Raw genomic sequence first — 20,513 nt, forward strand, 5'->3', positions numbered from 1 at the left:
GATCACATCAGTTGCAGCCTAAAATCCTAACATTGGGAACTTTGTAATAATATCTTAACAAAATTAATAAACGGATGTATTTGTGAAGGAAAATTTGGAAGGGAGTCTATATTTCACCTCCCTACAATGGAGAAATGTCAATATAATCCAGTAACTTTGCACTATAGCCATATTTAACAGCTTTTGAAAAATATTTAAGTGAAGAGATTATGTTAAAAATACTTGCTCTTCTCTTGCACATACTTTTATGGAGAAGACAGTCTTTGGAAGAGAAATTTTAAAATTAAATGGTTAAATCAGCGATATAATGAATTTACCTCTAACACATGTGGCCCTCAAGGCCCAATACAAGTTTCTTTACTTTTTTACTCAGAATATAATAAACAACTAAAGTCATTCAGTCCATTGATGACACAGCTCTTCACTGGAATAAACTATACTAAAGCAGAAAAAAACAACTCTAATTAGGCTTCTTGTTACTTACTTGATAATAAATGTAAGACTAACTCTTTTTCCAGCAACTATATAATATAAATTTCTCTAAGGTAGAAATGATAACCTCAGCTAAAAATATCATCATTCCCCACACAAACAAAATAGAATAATTAGGATCAATCTTCGATAATATACTGTTAGTAGAGAAACAAATGCTCTTGGCTATAAAAATGGCAGCTTCAGAGTAGATAGTTTACACAGAGCTCGATAGTTTATTTATAGTTATGAGTAAATTAGTCAAAGCCTTATCCATTCCTAACTTTTCAATGGCTGTATTATCTACATGGACATGTCAGACACCCTATTAACAAAATATAAACAATTATTTAGTAAGACAACCAAGTTCATCCTAGGTAACACAATTTTCCCCACTACTGTACAGTCCTGCAAAATCTCAGCCAGCTTTCAGCAACTGGTTGCCTACTTTTGTCTGGTCATTGCATTCAAATTCCTTTATATCCTCCCAAATCCCTTTCACCTCAACATCTTGAGCCTTATCAGCTTACACAAAATATCTGATCTTCACATAAAGTACTCATTATAATCATCAGAACAAAAAAATTCCTATTGCAATAGAGGTTTCAAAATCCACATAAACAGATGTAGAACAATCATTCATTTGCATTCAATGTACTAGAAACATTTTACAGTTTCAAATAGAAACTAAGTCAACATTACACAGATCAAGGTAATTGTCAATGCTATAAAATGTAATATAATATACAAAGCTTCCTTTTTGCTAATATTTCTAGTTGCAATACACCATTCAATGTAAAATTAACATAAAGTTGAAGGCTCAAAATGCTAATATTTAACATTAATAATTATACTTCATGCTAAAACTACTTTGAGCTTGCATCCATACACTTTCTTATCATTGCTCTACTGCTACATTTCCCCTGTACTCTCTTGCACTGAATTACGGTGGCCCTTCCTCTTTCTCTTTTTTATGTAATAAATACTAACTTTATTGTCTTAATATAATTTTACAGTTTAATAAAGTTTGCTTTTCTTTCTTTCATTTCAGAACATGCGGTCACTACATCTGACCTCGATATTGCAGGAATTCAGCCACAATGCCCTATATCTGCAAGTTTACTTAGAATTTTGTCAGTCTTTAATGTAACTAAGCATATTTATTCTGAAGAACCTTGTACCATATTACCTTTAATTAGTTAAATACATGCCTGCTCTGTTATTGAAAGTTTCTGTGTAATAGTCTGTAAACTCTGAGGACCTCTAAGTTGGTCACTGTCCCCTTTTGCTTGACCAGTAAACTATACTGCATATGCTATTTATTTAGTCTCATTAAATTATAGACAACCTACTTAGGTTCATAGGTTCATAGGTAGGTACTAGACTATTGGCCCTGGGGCCGATATAAGCCTAGCCATAAAAATTCCCTGGCTTTCACCACCCAAGAAAATTATTTTCTTCTGCCCCTGTCAAGCAGTGCCACAGAAGTGATCCCCAGGGTGAATTTTCTTTTTCCCATTCAGTCGTCAAGATTTTCCATAAAGAGGGCTAATGAGGAGCTTTGCTTGACATGAATCGGTAGTTTGTTCCAGAGTATGGGAAGTTACTGGGACAGGAATCTATTCCTCCAGCATGTTCTGTTTATTGTGGTGACAAGGTTTAGGTCCCTGGAGCATGTGGTTCAGAGAGTCTGAAATTTCTTTAAGTGTAGCATGTCCAACAGCTCTGGGTTTGACATAGCTTTGTATGTTAGGCAGAGATCACCTCTGAGTAGGCGATATGTGTCGGAGTAGAGCTGGAGTTTTTTGAGATGGTCTGCGTATGGCATCTATTTGAGGCCGGTAATCCTCTTAGTGAGGTATTTCTGTGGCCTTTCCAGTTGTTGTGTCTTGTGAGATACATGTCAAATGGGGCATTGTACTCTATAATGGGTCTGATGAGGGATGAGTAGAGAGGAAATGATTTTGCTACTTGGCGTTTATTTTGAATAAACCAGCACTACTTCACAGGTTTCATACCTTTATTTGGATTCCACAGCAAGCTTTTGTTTTCGGTATTAGGTGTTGTTTAGCTTGCCTTGCCTATTTTGTGGTTATGAGTAGAGAGGAGCAATAACCTCCTTTTGTCTAGAGGAGAACCTGTTTTTGATGAGGTATGCCACTTAGAAGGATTTCCTGACTACTGTGGCGATGTGGTTATCAAAGGAGAGACTACTGGCCACCTGTGTCCCGAGGTCTCTTATCACACTTTCAGTGTTTACTGAACTACTGCCTATGTGGTAGTTCATAAGTACTGAGTTTTTCCCAAAGGGGATGACAATGCACTTCTTGGCATTGAGCTTGAGGCCATGACTTTGACACCAAGCATCTGTCTCTGTGAGGCCCTTTTGTAGAATGTCTACATCATTAGGTGATTCTATTATGGCTCCCAGTTTGCAGTCATCTGTGAATTTTGTTAGCCATAGACCTTCTGTGTTGACCTGCACTTCAGAGAAGTAGATGCTGAACAGGAGAGGACCCAGGACCGAACCCTGTGTTATTTCACTCATCACTGGTCTGAAGTCAGACTTGCAGTCAGCTACTTTTACTGTGTGGGTTCTGTCAGTGAGCCAGTTGGCCACCCATCTTGTGGCATAGGGATTTATCCACAGTTTTGTGCATTTATCTAAAATTCCAGTGTGGGGGATGGTATTGAAAGCCTTAGCGAGGTCAAGATAGGTTGTGTGCACTACCTTGCCCTCATCTATGGCTCTAGTGACTGCTTCAAAGAAGTCAATCAGGTTTAGTAGACATGATCTACCTTTTACAAACCCAAACTGTGTGGGGTCCAGGGTTTGGAGGTTACCTATGTCTTTGTTTATAAGCTCCAAGATGATACGTTCCATGTCCTTGCAGACTAGGCTCGTCAGGCTAATGGAGCAGTAGTTTCCGGGGTCCATGGTGGCAGCCCCTTTGTGGAGTTAGATAACCATCGCTGTGCACCATTCAGTAGGCACATAGCCTGAGGTGAGGCTATGATTGAACATGGTACTTAGGTGTGGTGCCAATTCGTTCTGTAGTTCATGCCGTACACAGCCTGCAATGTTTGTCTGGTCCCATGGATGCTGTGTTCTTGGCTTTGGAGGGTGCGGTCTTTACTTGTTCATCTGTGATTACAGGGGCTTTGCATTCTTCCAGTATTAAGTTGGGCCCTTTGGAGGGTGAGAAGGGTGTAAAGTTAGCACTGAACCTATCTGCCAGCATGTTGGCAATATCAGTTGGTTCTGTATATTTAGTGTCATTGTGCTGTAGCTCAGAGCAGATCTGAGTCTTGCAATTGAAATTCTTGACTTGAGAATGCTTTGTGGTTGTCTTTGGAATCAGTGGTGATTTTATTTTCATAATTAACTTTGGAGGATATTATGAGAGATCTCAGCTTTTTGTGATGGCTTGACCAGTGAGTTCCTCCAATCTTGAGATTTTGCTCTTTTTTGCAACAGCTTTTTCCTTCTGTTGTAGAGTTTGTTTATGGCAGGGGACCACCAGATTGGTTTCCTTTTTTGGAGGATAGCGTCTTGGTTCTGTTGCTCTTACTTACATCTCTTTGTTAAGTGCTTTGTTCTAGCTATAAACTGATTGATCTCAGCCATAAACTTGAATACCTCATTACTCAAAAATTATACTTCCTACATACACATTTCACTTGTGACTCTTACTCCAAAACCATCCCCAAATTACCTTTCTACCTCTTATGTACACTTCTGTTTCTTGTTTCCTACTTCCTGATATCTAGTTTTTAGCCCCATTCCTATCTTTCTCCCTCCTATACTGCATTGCACTATATCCATTTATAATCACAACCCTCCCTAATAGTACCCATGTATTTCACATTGTATCTTATTCTTTTCAAATAAACCATAATTTCTTCTTATTTTGACTACATTATTATCCTCTAGCCTTTAATACTCCTCTATTCATTATATTCCAGAGAAGAAACCAGGACAACCTACCTCTCTATTTTTATAGAATATACTTCTGTCCTTACCTATTCTCTTCCAGCTTGCAGAATCCACCATCACTGAATCACCTACTATCCTGCAACTTCTTGTTTCCTTTTTCATTGCTATTTCCCTACCACCTTACAACTATAAAATACAGATTCCTGTACTTGTCTTTCATCCTACCATGACTCAATAATATACTGCAACATCTCTCCAACTCTATCCCAACCTCCTATTCAAACTTTGTTACACTGTCCACACATTACACCAGTGCTATTTAATGTTGCCTCTCAACTTTACTCCAAATGCAGGCTGATTAATTGCACTTCAACTCAATTAAAAACAAAATTAATTGCAAGAATCCTCTCCAAAAAACAAGAATGCTTAACTCCCCAATGTACTAAAATAATTATAGGAGGAGATCTACACCATAATCCTGGCCCCACCTATCACAATGAACATAAAGATAATTCTCTCCCACATACTTTTGTAACCCAGCAACAGCCAGTCCTCAGCCCTGGTGGTCTAATTTTCACTGCAATAATTGTTAGAAGTATAAGAAGTAATACTGCTGAACTACAAGCCTGGATTACCCAACATAAGCCTAATGTTCTCAATGTAATTGAAACTTGGCGTAAACTCAGCATAAACAACTCTGAAGTTATACCTTCTGGCTACAATATCATCTGTAATGACCATATAAAGAGAAAAGGTTGTGGTATTCCTTTAATATTCCCCAGTACCTACCACATTTCTCCTAAGAGCAAACCAACATCACAATTCAGTTCAGCAGAGCTTCCTATTGCTTTGTATTGCTGTCCTTTATATCCGTCCTGTTGACAATACAGCTATACTAGAATATATCCTACACTAGATATCCATAACATTTCCACAATTAAAAATATTACTAGGTGATGTGAGTATCAATTGGTTGGACATAAACTCTAACTGTGCTATATCTAGCATGGAGTTATATGGCTTCACACAACTAATTAATAGCCCCACACATTACAGCAAGGCATCAAATTCTCTATTAGACTGGATCTTAGTATCAAACCCTAGCAAATACTCCACCACAGGTCCAATGTCAGACTTTCTCAGAGAACATCTCCCAGTCTGTACAACTAGACATCTCACACATCCAGTTCTTCTTCTTCTTTCGGCTTTCCCCAGTTAGGGGTCGCCACAGCGGATCACTTTGTCTGCTCATAATTGGCAGTGGAGTTTTACGGTGTCGAGTTGCCAGCCCGGCGCCCAACCTTCCACAGAAGGCACACACACGCTCACACCTAGGGCCAATTTAGAGTGTCCAATCCACCTGCAGCATGTCTTTGGGATGTGGGAGGAAACCGGAGCACCCGGAGGAAACCCACACGACCACAGGGAGGACATGCAGACTCCGCACAGAAGGCACCCCAGCCGAGGATCAAACCGGAGAACCTCTTACTGTGAGGCGGCAATGCTAACCACTGCACCACCATGGCCGCCCTATCTCACACATCCAGTTAAACAGTATATTTATAAAACAACATGTAACCTTTCCTAGTTTAACCCAGAAATGTTCATTACTACACTATCATCCATTAACTGGAACGTCCTAAAAATCCTCACGTTAGACAATGCTGTAAATGAATTCAATGCAACTCTTCTAAATATCCCAAATAACCTTGCACCTCCTAGAAGGAAGAAACTGAAAACAATTAATGCAATTTCGCTATCCAGAAAGAGTAGAATGCTAATGCAGGGAAGAGAAAAAGAACGAAAAGAACGGCAGAAACATAAAATACCTCGATAGCTTGAAAACGTCAGAATGCTTCGCAATCATACCAAAAAGCAAATAAAGGAAGACAAAAAAACGATACTATAATAACTTTCAGAATAATACTAAATACAACCCAAAAAATGTTGGACATCCATTAAAGAAATCTTACATCCCAGCTAAAATTCATCCCAAACCCCTCTCCTGATAACTCACACAAAACGGCAATACAGTTCAACTCTTATTTTATAGATAGTGTAGCATCTCTAACCAAGCATTCCTCAACATCCCAACCCTGTCCAACACCCACATGTCATCACACCTACTTTCACCTTCAAACCTGTGCCCGTGTACTATATAAAACTACTCTTAAACAAACTTAAACCATGCTCTTCTTCAACTGATGACCTTCCAAGTGATTACCTAAAAATAGCAGCTAATAACATTGCCTGTTCTGTTTCAATCCTGATAAATAGGGCAATCCAGGAATCCCACATTCCCTCTCTCTGGAAAAAGTAACATTATCCTTCTACACAAAGGAAGAAATTCAACAGACATTAATAACTTTAGACCTATAGGAATCTTATCTCCCCTCACCAAAATACTTGAATGTATTCAAAAACAATTGCTGGACTATCACCTGCAGGAAGAACTCCTATCCCCTATGCAACGGCTTCTATCCTTCCCCTTCTAACCTATATAGATACTGTCAATAATGCTAGAGATAATGGCAAACTCCTCTTTTCCTTATTTCTAGACTTGTCTAAAGCCTGCAACAAAGTTTGTCACAGCAAACCTCTACTTCAAATGTCCTCACTAGGTCTCTCTCATTCCACCTTTCTGTGATTCAATGCTACCTGTCCAATAGGTATCAGTCAGTACAATGGCACTGCAAACTCTCTCTTTACCTCCCAATCACCACTGGTGTACCAGAAGGCTCTATCCTTGATCCACTCCTCTTTAACATTTTCACCAACACCCTCTATACTTCCACATAACAGGCCACCCTAATACAATACACAGATAATTCCATTCTCATTTATACATCTGACAACATGGTACACCTCAAAAAATTTACTCAGGAAGCTTTAACAGCCTCTGAAACATGGCTTCATAACTCACAACTCATGCTCAACCCAAAAAAGACCAAACTACTTCTTTTTTCTCCAAATCCTTCTCTCGTGAAAAAAAAAACAAAAAAACAAATTTAAAGTGCTCTCTCTTGATAATACAAGCATTGATGTCACTTCTCATAGCAAACTATTAGGGATGATAGTGGCTGAAAATGTTACATTTGACCTGCTTATAAAAAAATTGCATAAGAAAAACTCATTAAAAAATAGGGATGCTTTACAGGGCCAAAAATGTTCTCACTAATGCAACTAAAACTACACCTGTCACTACTTATCTGCTCACCACTCTTCTTTATGGTGTTTCCATCCTTACTAACCTTTGGCTTGACAAAAATTAAAAGTTGAACAATGCTATAACAATGACCGCAAATAGACTAAGTAAACACAGGCTGGTCCACATAGTCTAGAGCTCCAAAAATACAACAAGCAGTAATTGCAGTGCCACGTAAAGTTAAAATCACAGATTTATTCTCTCAAATAAAATGCTGCATGCTTTTGTCCATATGCTAGGAATTTACTTGGCTCTTGAATTAGTGCTTGTTGTATTTTTGGAGCTCGGACTATGTAGACCAAATTTTAAAGTATATTTTTTACAGGAGGTCAAGCATTTCTGTACCACCTGTGTGGGAGACATCCCAACTCCCAAATGTATAATACCAACTCCATAGTGATGCAACAGGGATAAAAAATATGAATCCTTTAGTGCTGAGAGTTGTTTCAGAAATTTACTTTGCACAAGTGGCACTAACTGAAAGATTGTTCCTAAATCTGTCAGGCTACCTAAATATTACAAATGTTTAATTTAGCTGCCATCTCACAATAAAGTTAATTTCTGTAATTATGGATTCATACACATATTCAAATTTGGCTGCTCATTAATATCATACACTTCCTTAAAAAATCAAAGTATGCTATTAATTATGATTAACTTAGACAGAATTGCAGCTTATTCTTTACTATTATTGGCTAATAAGCTGTTAACTTTGATTTTGTTCATCAAGGCTGGCCAAGGTGGCCAAGACTCAGAATGACTGAGTAGCTAGCTAACATGCATCTACTTTTTTCTTTCTTTTTTCTTCTGTTCTACACAATGTGAACCATTTGTATTCATTTTTACTTTTGTTGTTTTTGTTGTTATTTTTATTTTTGAAGGCATTATAAAGTATTGTTTTATTTCGTAATTTAAATATTATATATTATATATATATATATATATATATATATATATATATATATATATATATATATATACATACACACACGCACACACAATCTTTTACTTAATTAAGCATGAGATTTGTGTTCTGTTTTAAAATGTGTCAGAGGCATTGTAGTTAAATCATATGTTTTTTCACTGTATGTGTATAAAATTTTAGTGTTACCTCTTTGCACTTCATCTTTTCACATTGTACCACCACTGAAATGGGACAAAATTCATATGGACATCCTGGGAAAGTTTTCATCAATGTTGTGTCTTTCGGCTTTTCCCGGTTAGGGGTCTCCACAGCGGAACTCCGGTCCGCTAATGATTGGCAGAAGATTTTTACATGCCGAGTTGCCAGCCCTGACGCACAACCTTCAAAGAAGGTACGCCCATTCACGCATATCTCCACACAGAAGACGCTCTTACTAAGAATTGAATGGGGAACATCTTACTGTGAGGCGACAAAAATTAAAAATAAAGAAATGCATTCATTTGCTTTATTGATCTTCGTGATATAATACTTCTAGTTTAATGTCACTGTAATTATTCCTTTTACACAATCAAGCATATGTATTCAATAGTTTGATAGTGTTATGCTGCATTTATTATGGTGTATTTTTTCAGGACATCTACAAACTATTTGTCGTAATCACATAGTTACTAGAACCAATAGGTAATAGATGATAGCACTTAAATTGCCAAGTATACACAGAGCCTTAGTAAATACATTAGAGGATGAATACATATTATCACTTGCTTAGAAATTTTACAATTTTCTTTAAAGATATTGGTTTGTCAGCATTTTTTTTTTAATTTTATTATGATATTTTATGAAATGCTTTGTAGGAGTATTTATCTCTACCCTGAATCAAAATTATTTGGATCAGTTGCAGATGAAATAACCAATAATGACTTCCAATGTGGATATTACAAAAAAAAATATCTATGAAGGGCTTCCCCATGTAACACTCATTCTTCAGGGCATTTTACACTTAGAAAATGGGAAACATAGTATTTTATATTTATTGATTGATTGATTGATTGATTGATTGATTGATTGATTGATTGATTGATTGATTGATTGATTGCCGGGAAAGTCTGACTGGGTAGGTGCCCATTTTCAGCAGAGGCCTGGGGAGAAAAGTTCCAAAGAATTAACAAAAAAATTTTAGGAAAAATAATTGTACAATCTTCAAAAATAATACAAAAACATCTATAGTTTAAATGAGTATACCAAATTACATATAATGTGAAAACATTGGTTAAGAATAGATGCGACTTATATGTCAATGATTTAATATTTAGAGAAATATTAGCCATTTTTATAGAGAAATTAATGATAAGCTAGTATAAAACAAACAGGAATTGCAATATAAAGTGGAAGGAAAAAAAATAAGAGTCATGGCATATTTAGACAGATAGCCAGGCAAGAGAAATTGATAGGAGTAAGGAAGTAAGTGAAAAAGGGGGAGTAAGGATGTGTAAGATATGAATTGGTACTTGCTCATATTTAGGGATAGAATTTATCTTGAAGTTTAGCAAGAACAGAACCAGATTTTGGCTAGGAAGCCTTTCAGAATGGTTTTAAAGGTCTGGAGTGAGTGTATTGACTTGATGGATACAGGTAAGGAGTTCCAGGCCCTAGGAACATTTATTTATTTTATCTATTTAATATTTGTTTACTGAGAAAGTCAGACTAGGACAGAGCCCATTTTCAGAGGAGGCCTGGGGAGAAATGGTCCAAATGTATGTCTTTGGAATATGGGAGGAAACCGGAACACCCAGAGGAAACCCCCACAAACACAGGGAAGGCATGCAGACTCCACACAGAAGACACCTCAGCCAAGAATTGAACTGGACAACCTGTTACGGTGAGGTGACAATGCTAACCGCTGCATGATATAAGTACATGGCATGTGTACAGACCATGTCCAGCAGATTTGGTAGGTTTGTGGATAGAGAAGAATTTTTGGTCATTGAATTGTAGTAACTGATTGGGAACATAGTGATGTAGTGTGGTATTTAGTGCTTATTATTTGTGAACTGGTCTTTACTGTGTTGGAAATGTTTATTTACATATTATATGCCTCTAGCTTTAGATGGAAAAGTAGTCCATATTTAGTAAGATGTTAACTGGAAAGTACATTTTATCTCCCTTTAATCATCATAGAATCATAGGATCATAGAAGTTTACTGGGCGAATGGCCCTGGGGCCCTAACAAGCCTAGCCAAGAGTTTATCCCCAAAAAGGAAACTTCAGTCAGCACCTGTCGCCCCTATCAATGAGGGAGAAAGGTGAAGCCCCTGGGACAAATTTGTGGTTTCTCATCCACTTATCGAGGTTGTGCTTGAAGAGGGTCAGCGAGGTATTATGTTTGACATGTATGGGAAGTCTATTCCAGAGATGGGATAGCCTCTGGGAGAAAAACCTGTCTCTCCAGCAGGTTTTGCTGATGTTGCATATTAGATTTAGGCCTTTTGAGTGGGTAATGCATGAGGAGTTAGACTTATAGATATGAAGTATCTCTAGTAGGGCAGGGTCTGATATTGCCTTATAATTGAGACACAGATCACCTCTGAGCAATTTGTATGATACCGAGAAGAGTGATAGTAATTTGAGCTTGTCCACACTGAACAGGTGTTGAAGGCCATGGATTATCTTTGCGAGGTATTTTTGTGGCCTTTCCAGTTGGTGCAGGTATTTGGAGAGGTACGTACCAAATGGGGTGTTATACTCAATTATAGGACTAATGAGGGAGGAGTACAGAGAGGTAATAACCTCCTTTTTTTCTGGGTGCAATCCCTTTACTTATGAGATGAATCAAGTAAAAGGCTTTTCTGATCACTGCCGCTACATGATGGTCAAATGTGAGAGTAATGTCAACCTGAGTACCCAGGTCTCTCACCACAGGTTGTGTGCTAAGGGGGTTGCCATTGATGTGGTAATCAGTAGGGGCTGTGTTTTTGCTGAATGATATGATAATACATTTTTTTGCATTTAACTTAAGGCCATGACTTTAGCACCAGTCATTTGTTGCTGTGAGACCCTCTTGCAGTATATTAACATAATTTGGAGAGTCAATGACAGCACCCAACTTCTTACAGTCAACCATAAATTAGGTCAGCCATAGGCCTGTTGTCTTTGCCTGGACCACTGAGAAGTAGATACCAAACAGTAGGGGTCCCAGGACAGATCCTGCCAGAGGTGGTGGCACCTATTTTGACCTTATCAGTCCCATCGGTGAGCCAGTTGGCCACCTACCTGATAAGATAGGGATTTATGCCAAGTTGAGTTAACCTTTTGATGATGCCTGAGTGGGGGATTGTATCAAAGGCATTGGCCAAGTCATGGTAAGCTGTATGTACTGACTTTCCCTCATCCAAGGCCTTGGTGACAGTCTCAAGATAGTTAAACAGGTTCAACAGGCAAGATCTGCCCCTTATGAATCTGAATTGGGTGGGGTCAGGGGCTTGGAGATTGTCTATGTCCTTGTTTATGAGATTTATATGCAGTTTCTTTATTTTTTGTTCACTTAGCTAAAATACCTTTGACTGCCTATTATATTGCTGTTCTCTGTCTTTTGATGAACAACTGATAAAAAAGACACATCATTAAGTGTAAAACAAATACTGCATTTTCATCTGCTACATGAATATTTTATTGATGCCAGTATCCTTACACATTGCACATAGCTAAGTGACATATAGTACTGTATTTCCTATAATACTGAAGTGAAGAAAGCACTAAAAGCAGAGGTTTACATAACTTAAATTGTGTTCAAATGCTTTACTATTAAATCTTGGCTGCTGTTGGAAATAATATTCTGCAAGAGGTTTGTACTATTTGCCCATAATCTTGCTTTTTTTTATCACTGATTATATTCACCTTTTTGTAGTAGATGAAAGAATAGAAATAACTGCCGGGTATCTTTTAGTATGTACGATGTGATGACGGATATATATATATATATATGGAGGCTCCTAGTTCGAGAAAATGAAGATGATCATTTTTATCTAACCTGACATTATATATTATTCTCAGCCTGATCAATGTATTTATTCAGGTTTTTGTTTTGCAATTACAATTTTATAAAATACTTTCATGATGTCAAATTACTTTTTAAATGGATGAGCATGTTCTGGGCTTTCTTAAGTGGTTTGATATTAATTACATTTTCTATTTATTTTTGCATTTTTCAGAGAGACAACTACTCCAGCTCTTACTGGCTTTCCATCAGAGCTGATCCTGGACAGGCTTCACCCGAATCCAATGTACCAGCGTATGCCGCTACTTCTGAATCCCAAACTGCTCAGCTTGGAATACCCCAGAAACAACATTGAATATGTAAGAGATATTGGGGAAGGAGCATTTGGAAGGGTATTTCAGGCAAGGTAAGATTATCTGTAGATACGTTCCTGTTAAATGATGCTCCAGAGCTAACAGCTAGAAATATTATTCAGTTACCTGTCATTCACTAAAAATATAATTAATTTTAATTTTATTAAATTAATGGTGTGTTTGAAACGGAGACCAGGCTGATTTAAGACCTGTTGAAACTATAATTTAGGGAACTAAAAACAAGACCACTGCACTAGAACCTTTACCTACAATAAATAGAAAGAAACAGACAATTAAAATATAACTCTCAAAAAATCTGGATGCACCCTTCAGAGGAACAGGACAATAATGCAGTGTTTTAATTAAATCGGAGAGCAGAAAGTTACACTAAAAAGCCAATTAAGAAGGCAACACATATTGACAAAGTCACTAAGGAAGCAGTAGTTCATGAATACAGCACTTATATGGCTGAATTATGGCAAGGATTCAGACAGAAAACAGCTGTGAGTATTACAAGCTACATTAAAAAGGGTCATGTCCCCATATTTCTCATCTGCTCATGATTTAACAGAACGGTCATAATTTTGTCTTGTTGTATTTGCAGCGTCCCTGTCACAGATGAATACAGTCAGTCAGTAATGGCAGGTATTAGAGTTTTGTGTTTCTAATCCTTAATTTGCAGTTTCTTGCTGTAAAATCTGCTGTTCTATTAACTTTTTTGATGAGTTAAAGTAATATTTGATAAGTGTCTCTGTGTCAGTTGTTTCTCCTACCAGGATTATAGCCAGTGCTCATTAATTTACAAAAAATTAAGAAGTGTGGAAGTTCTTCCAGACACACATACACACATATACATACACACTCACAGATATCACCCCACACCCAAATCCTCACTGTACATCAAATACACATACACCCTCATGCAAGCACAGTCACACAATCACACTCATGTACATACCCACACAAACACACACACGTACATTCAACTGACACCACTCATACCTCTACAGATACACACACAGAGACACATACACCACTGTCTGTATGTTAGATTCCTCCAACACTTACCTCTAATACAGCCTCTTGCATTGAAAGTAACGAGTGAATGCAAACTTTTGGATGAGGTCATTAATGCAGCTAGTGAAGTTGATTCACACAGCAGAGCATCTTTATGAATCACATGGATGTGCAAATCACTCACTGCAGGTATTTCCTGGGTTGTGACATATGACTAATTATCATATGCCACTCCCCAGGAATACATTACTAACACTTGCAGTAAACCACGGAGACAGCACAGCACTGTGATTGTACCGATTGCATAGAATCACTGTAGTAGGGCTGTCTATCAATCAGAAAGGCTTTTTGGCAGTGGCAATATGTGTGCATTTGCACTTACTGGTCATGGTAATCCTTTCTGAATCCCAGGGTATGTGTTTTTTTAGATAAAGCAGAGCAGTGCAGCATGTCTAATAAACAAGATAGGAAGCATTGCTGAAGAAAAATAATTCTAACACAAAGATCTCTTGAAGAAAAATCAATGGAGCAGTGCTTTCTACAGCAGCTTAGCAAGAGGGGCATGATGAAGAGCAATCTAACTTAATGTGACGTTGGTTATTACTAAAATATGTTTGTCTCTTTTAAAATATGTATTTGTGTAAGAGTTACATAAAAATTAAATAAACAATATAATTCCAAGGTTCAAAGTTTTGAATCATTAAAATAAGGACAAGTTATAGACATGTCCTTCATAAAATATGAAAATGAAGTACAACACAAACAATGATATTAGTTTTTTTTCCTTTCTAGTTAAAAGTATTAAATTTAAAGTAATAATCCTGATTTGTTGTTTTTAGTATTGTTCCTTATATTTTATGTCTTACTAATGTTTCAGGACTCTTAAATTGCAAGATAGAGTAGAAATTCAGGGACGGGCATGAAGAAAGTGATACGTGATAACTAACAAGAAAGTAACACATGATAAAGAGTATTATAATGGAGCATTCACACATTATAACCTCTGACTGTGGAAATGCTTTTGTTTAGATAATCACGGGAAGCAACACATATCATTTGGCTTAGTTAACAAAACATAATGTAATATTTATAACCATTACCCAAACCTTTAGCAAGCAACTGAAACTTATTTTGCATCCAAGAAAATAAGATAGTCATGTGGAGAATTTTACTTAAGCTGAGCTGAAACATTCCTGCTTTGCAGTTTATGATCATGGGGAAGCAACATACAGCACGTTGGTCTTGAAAAAATTGTATTGGTTCACAAATGCTATCAGAAACACCAATGTCATATAACATCTTCAAAAATAAGATATTTCAGAATATCTCATATTAAAAATAGCAGTGTGAGCTAATTTGCATCATATTCCTTGACAGTAAAGCAGAAATTTAAATTTATGAGATAAAGCTTTTGAATTCAATATTTTTACAAAAACTTGACAGCAGAAGTAAAAGTTCCATATTTGCAATGCATAGTGATAGGGCAGATGATGCAAATACAAATATGTTATCCAGCATTAATAATGACTGCATTCCAGGAACTAGTATTGTGGTTATACTAGTTAAAGAGGAAAGACATATTTCCTATGTTACTTCCAAAATTATATTGGTAGCTACCATGGTTGTGGTTATGGTTATAAGAGGGAAAGAAGTAATGATGTTGAATCCCTTCTGTTCTACAACTGATACCAGGTAGTATGTTCCTGATGGCACTATATTAAATAATAATAATAATAATAAATAATAATAATAATAATAATAATAATAATCCTAGTGTCTGTGAAAATGCTACTGTTATTAATAAATGGACAATCTGGGATGAAAACCTAACTCTGTAAATGCAGACATTTTAAGTTATATAGTGCTTGGTCTCTAGCCCTGAAAATGTACAAAGAGCAATTAAGAAGATGATCAAGTGAGGCCATAGGATAAACAATCTAGAGGTTAATTAGACATCCCAGCAATATGCTTATTAGTAACTAGCTCAAAGAAAGAATTTCATACAAGTTCTTGTACTGATAAGTTTGATATTTGCAGGATGAATGCATTATCAATAAAGGTAGACTGGCAGACACTGAGTTGAGATGAGAGTTCGACAGAAAAATTAAAAAAAAAATCTAGTCTTGAAAATTCTAGAGTAGGCGTATACTGCTATTGATTTCAAATAGGATATTGTGAAAGTTGTTGCCAGAATGATGAGTTAATAGTTTTATAATTAGAATATGAGAAGGATTACTTAATTTTGAAAGATATTTTTATAAAGTTAAGAGAACCAATGGCTGTACAATGAACCAAGCTATATGAAAAAGGCTTATTGTGGGATGCCAGCTTATTATGGCTGTACATAACCAAATTCTTGTGGTCCCTGATTTTTTGTGGGGCAGATGAGATATGAACTCCCTTACAACTCAATAACTAATGAGAATTATAGAAATTGTTTCTTTAAGGTTATCTATTAAATGCTATGCATTTCCATTTCTCGTGCTTTTAAACACATCTATATCATGAGGCTTTAATATTAAATGCATGGCTTTTTCCCAGTGCCACCTTGGATACCGTATAGTTGCCTATGACATTGAATCTGATATAATGTGTTATAATAATTTTGTTATACACTCTTACAATTACAATTATGTGTCACTTACATCATCCTTCACACTTGAAGGTTTCAGTAAGCTCTATAAGTGCATACTTTCACTTCTACTCACATTACACACATCCAGTGGTTTATCTGTAGTCATTTATGAAGCCCTTATCTGTCTAGCTCTACTGAATCAATGATACAGCTCATCAAATTCCCAGTCCTCTGCTCTGCTTTTTTTATCTTAGTCATGTAAACAGCAATCATGTGCCCCATGTTTCCTTGTAAAATCTGTCTGACAATTTTTCTTCAGATTACAATAAGCTTTAATTATCTCTCTAAGGACCATGAATTTATTTCTCTCCTCCTACTTGAGGATAACTTTATTATACCTTCCTGTCTTCCACCCCTACAACATGTATGAAAATGCTGCACTGTACACATTTATTGACTTTTATGCAAGTCTACTTACAGGAGAATACAGCTCAAATATCTTGATCCAAATCTTTCAAGTTTTTGACAAGTTACCTAGCAGTTTGACAGACTTTTGTGGTTGTAGTGTATTCATCATTTAAACAAATATACAGGTCGGCATTCATATAAAAAAGAAATGGAAAAAAAAGCATGATGGCATATCAGTATTTCAAAAACATGATAAGAAATCTAAAAATTTAAGAGAGTGAAATTTAACTTCTACAATTCAAAAGTAAAGAATGGGGAGGTGACCTTCTAAACTGCTAGTGACCACAGCTGTAATACTGTAGCCATATCTCACAGAAGAAAGGATCATCTTTGCTTCTTTGTCCATCCAGCAACCTAAGAGGTATTAATAGGACCACTGACTTACCTTTATTATGATAGAATGTAAATATACTTCTACTAAAGTGCACAAAATGAAAAAGTGAAAAGACGTAAAGGAAGAGTGATGTTAACACTGAGAACTATACAGCAAGTGCCTAGTTGTTGCAGATCACATCACGTGCACCATTCCTAGAGGAAAGACCTTTTCTTAAAGCTATATGTTACAGTGTAAAGCAATATGAAAAACCTAGACATTCTGTTGTACGCAAGATAAAAAGTTGCAGAAAAAAATAAATGTTTGCCTCACAATGACTATGTTAAATGCAGAGATTCTGTTAGTAATGCGTTTATCAAAAAGTTAGTTAGACAAGAGTCTGAATAATTATCAAAAAGATATCCTAAATGGTATTTCAAGAAACAATATATGAGCAGAAAAGTGCCATTTGAGCCTAGGATATCCTGATACAGGGACATAACTGTCACAGTTCCTGGAGCATTAGAAGTGCAGACCACAGATTTTCTAACTATTCTAAATTTGGATGATTACCTAAAAACTAGATAAAGACTGAGGTAACTAGAAGAACTGAAAATGATTAAATTCATTTATTTTGCATTTAATGAATATTCTGCTATTTTAATATTAATTCATTGTGACCTTGTAGATTAGAAAGAATGCTTTTGTATTTGAAATACTAGAAAATATTGAAAAGTGTTTTTTAAGCAATGTCTACAAATACAAAAATGGAAAACAAAGTGTTTGTTACTAAATCCTATATTTTTATGTACAATTAACATCTCGATAATGAAGTACACAATGTTAGCTTTTGAAACAGGGAATATGATATATCTGTATAGTTTTATGAGATTTTTACCTGTAGCCTATATCTGTATAGTTTTATGAGATTTTTACCTGTAGCCTTTGCCAGAATTCCAAATGCACATACTGTGGTCTGAAATTGTGCACGTATTCTGCATCATTTTCTTTCTTTGTGCCATCCTGAATGTGATAGCTGTGCTGTAACTATCGTGAAAACAGTACCAGTATATCACTTTATATGTAAATGGATATCAGGGGTCTATATTACATCACCGAAAACCCTTTACAGCGAACATCACATCATCGACATGTATTCAGCAAAATTCACTTCCGTGATTTGGTAGGTAGTAAATGGCAAAATTATTTGTGAAAATAGCGCACTATTTTCCTCAAACACTGTAATATTTGATATGGCATATGGTAAGGACATTACTCCCATTACTGAGGGGTGATCATTTACATTTGATAAGGAAAATATTAAAGTTTAAGACAGTTCACTTTTAGATGGGATTGTGGGTGGAGTTGCTGGGGGAATAAAGTCTTCCTTCAGAAAATTAAAATCCACGCTTAGGGGTCAAGTCCCAAAACCTATCTGTGCATGCCTAAATAAAGGGCTTGCCTGGGGTTTCTTGTTACATGAAACCTAAAAAAAAAATCACTTGGTGGCTTACGTTAGAGTGAAACAAGTGATTGCTTGAAACTGTTGTGAGTTATGCAGTGATTTCTATCATCTTCATTATCTGAATGAAGAGTCAGCATATATAAATTTATGTTGAATCCCTAAACTGCATTCTCTGAAAACGATGGCCGAAAAATACTTCTTAAAGAGTTTTATGCAGAGGGCAACCCTACCTCATCCCCTAAACTTATATATATATATATATATATATATATATATATATATATATATATATATATATATATATATATAAACTACACAGTTGAAACAACTTGAAGAAGGGGGAAATTTCCCCATAAAGGATATCATTGGCAACACAACTTGACAACTTGCCGACAGTAATTTCTTATGGAGGAACTCCATTCGTTGACAGGTACACAGAAATTGAAGTTTAAGAATTCAATCTTCATCTGCCAGTAGGGTAAGAGTCTGTTATTAGGGATGCTAAAATTGCAGCCTGGAAGCATTCTCTGTAACAACTCTTACCCATATCCCTTTTTTATTTGAACTTAAATACCAAATTCTTATGATGATGTCCTTGGTAGTAAATACTAGTTTTGTAAATTCTAGTCAAAACTACTATTTTCTACAAACAGCTGAACTGTGATAAAACTAAAACATTATTATGATATTTGATGGTCACTGCTGTTGTGATACCTTGACACTGTGTGCAAAAATGGGAAAAGGGGGGTTATGGATGGACGGATTTCTTATAATAATTAATACAACCACTCTGGAGGTATACAGAATATTAGCTTACTTTAAAGACCTTTAATTAAATGGACTTGACATGTCATTTTCAAATGCCTTGAAAATTATTGTGAACATTCACTTTCAGCAATGTATTCAGTTGTCATTATTATTAACAACATTTCTTAACTTTTTTTACATGTCATGCTCAGACAAAAGGGTTTCTTATCTTCTGCCTGAAATAAATTTGCATACATCAGCTGAAAAAACATATGTAGTTGCTGAGACATCTGTTTTGTACATTTTGCATATGTATATGAAAAAAAGTTAGCTGTTAGTGTTAGTGAAGTTGTATATATTTTAATGGGCTTTTAATTTAAGACCTAAGAGCTACAGCAGGCATTATTGCTTGGCATGTAATAAGAATAGGTTACATTATAACATTATTAAGTTACTGCATATGTAATATAAATCTGTTGATTAGTAGATAAAGGGTTAATTATCATGTCACTAAAACATACTAAACTCGCATACTGATAATCATGATGCACTGAACATATGCAAACAGAACAAAATTAAATTACAAATCTTTAAAACAGAAGTGCCAGTGCACTGCTCAAGTAAAGGGAATGTTTCCCTGTCCTCTACCTAACATGTGAGGGTATAATATCATCTGTATGTGATATATACTAAGGAAATGTTAACTTCTAGTCCTTAAATTGCAACATTTATTAAATGTTGTGTCAATAGCAGTTTAATGACTATCGCATTTATGTGAAACAAAACCTGGTCCATTAGACAGCAAAATGTCAGGCTTTGCCCGTTCTTATGTTATCTCATGTGGATGAAATGTCATATGCTATACAAGGTATAGTAAGGAAATTGTAATTTCATAACCTGAAATGACAAATATTATTAGCTTCTATATTAGTCGCATGATTAACTATGCATTTTACTTAAATATCTTTCTGAGGATAAATTCTTCAGAATGTTTGATCCATAAATGCTTTCACTTCTGTTAAGATTTTTGCAAAAACATCTTT

General features: G+C 35.9%; 1 protein-coding gene across 1 annotated transcript in view; it reads left to right on the forward strand.

Annotated features, from left to right (window-relative positions):
* MUSK (muscle associated receptor tyrosine kinase) overlaps positions 1–20,513 on the forward strand; it is a 1,728,668-nt gene that overhangs the window by 1,534,288 nt on the left and 173,867 nt on the right. The window contains exon 15 of the mRNA XM_044061034.1: positions 12,747–12,938. Within this exon, the coding sequence (XP_043916969.1) occupies positions 12,747–12,938 (192 nt within the window). The remainder of the gene's footprint in view (positions 1–12,746; positions 12,939–20,513) is intronic.

This window comes from Protopterus annectens, chromosome 2.part0 (genome assembly GCF_019279795.1).
Source record: "Protopterus annectens isolate FY-2018-M chromosome 2.part0, PAN1.0, whole genome shotgun sequence".
Classification (NCBI taxonomy): domain Eukaryota; kingdom Metazoa; phylum Chordata; order Ceratodontiformes; family Protopteridae; genus Protopterus; species Protopterus annectens.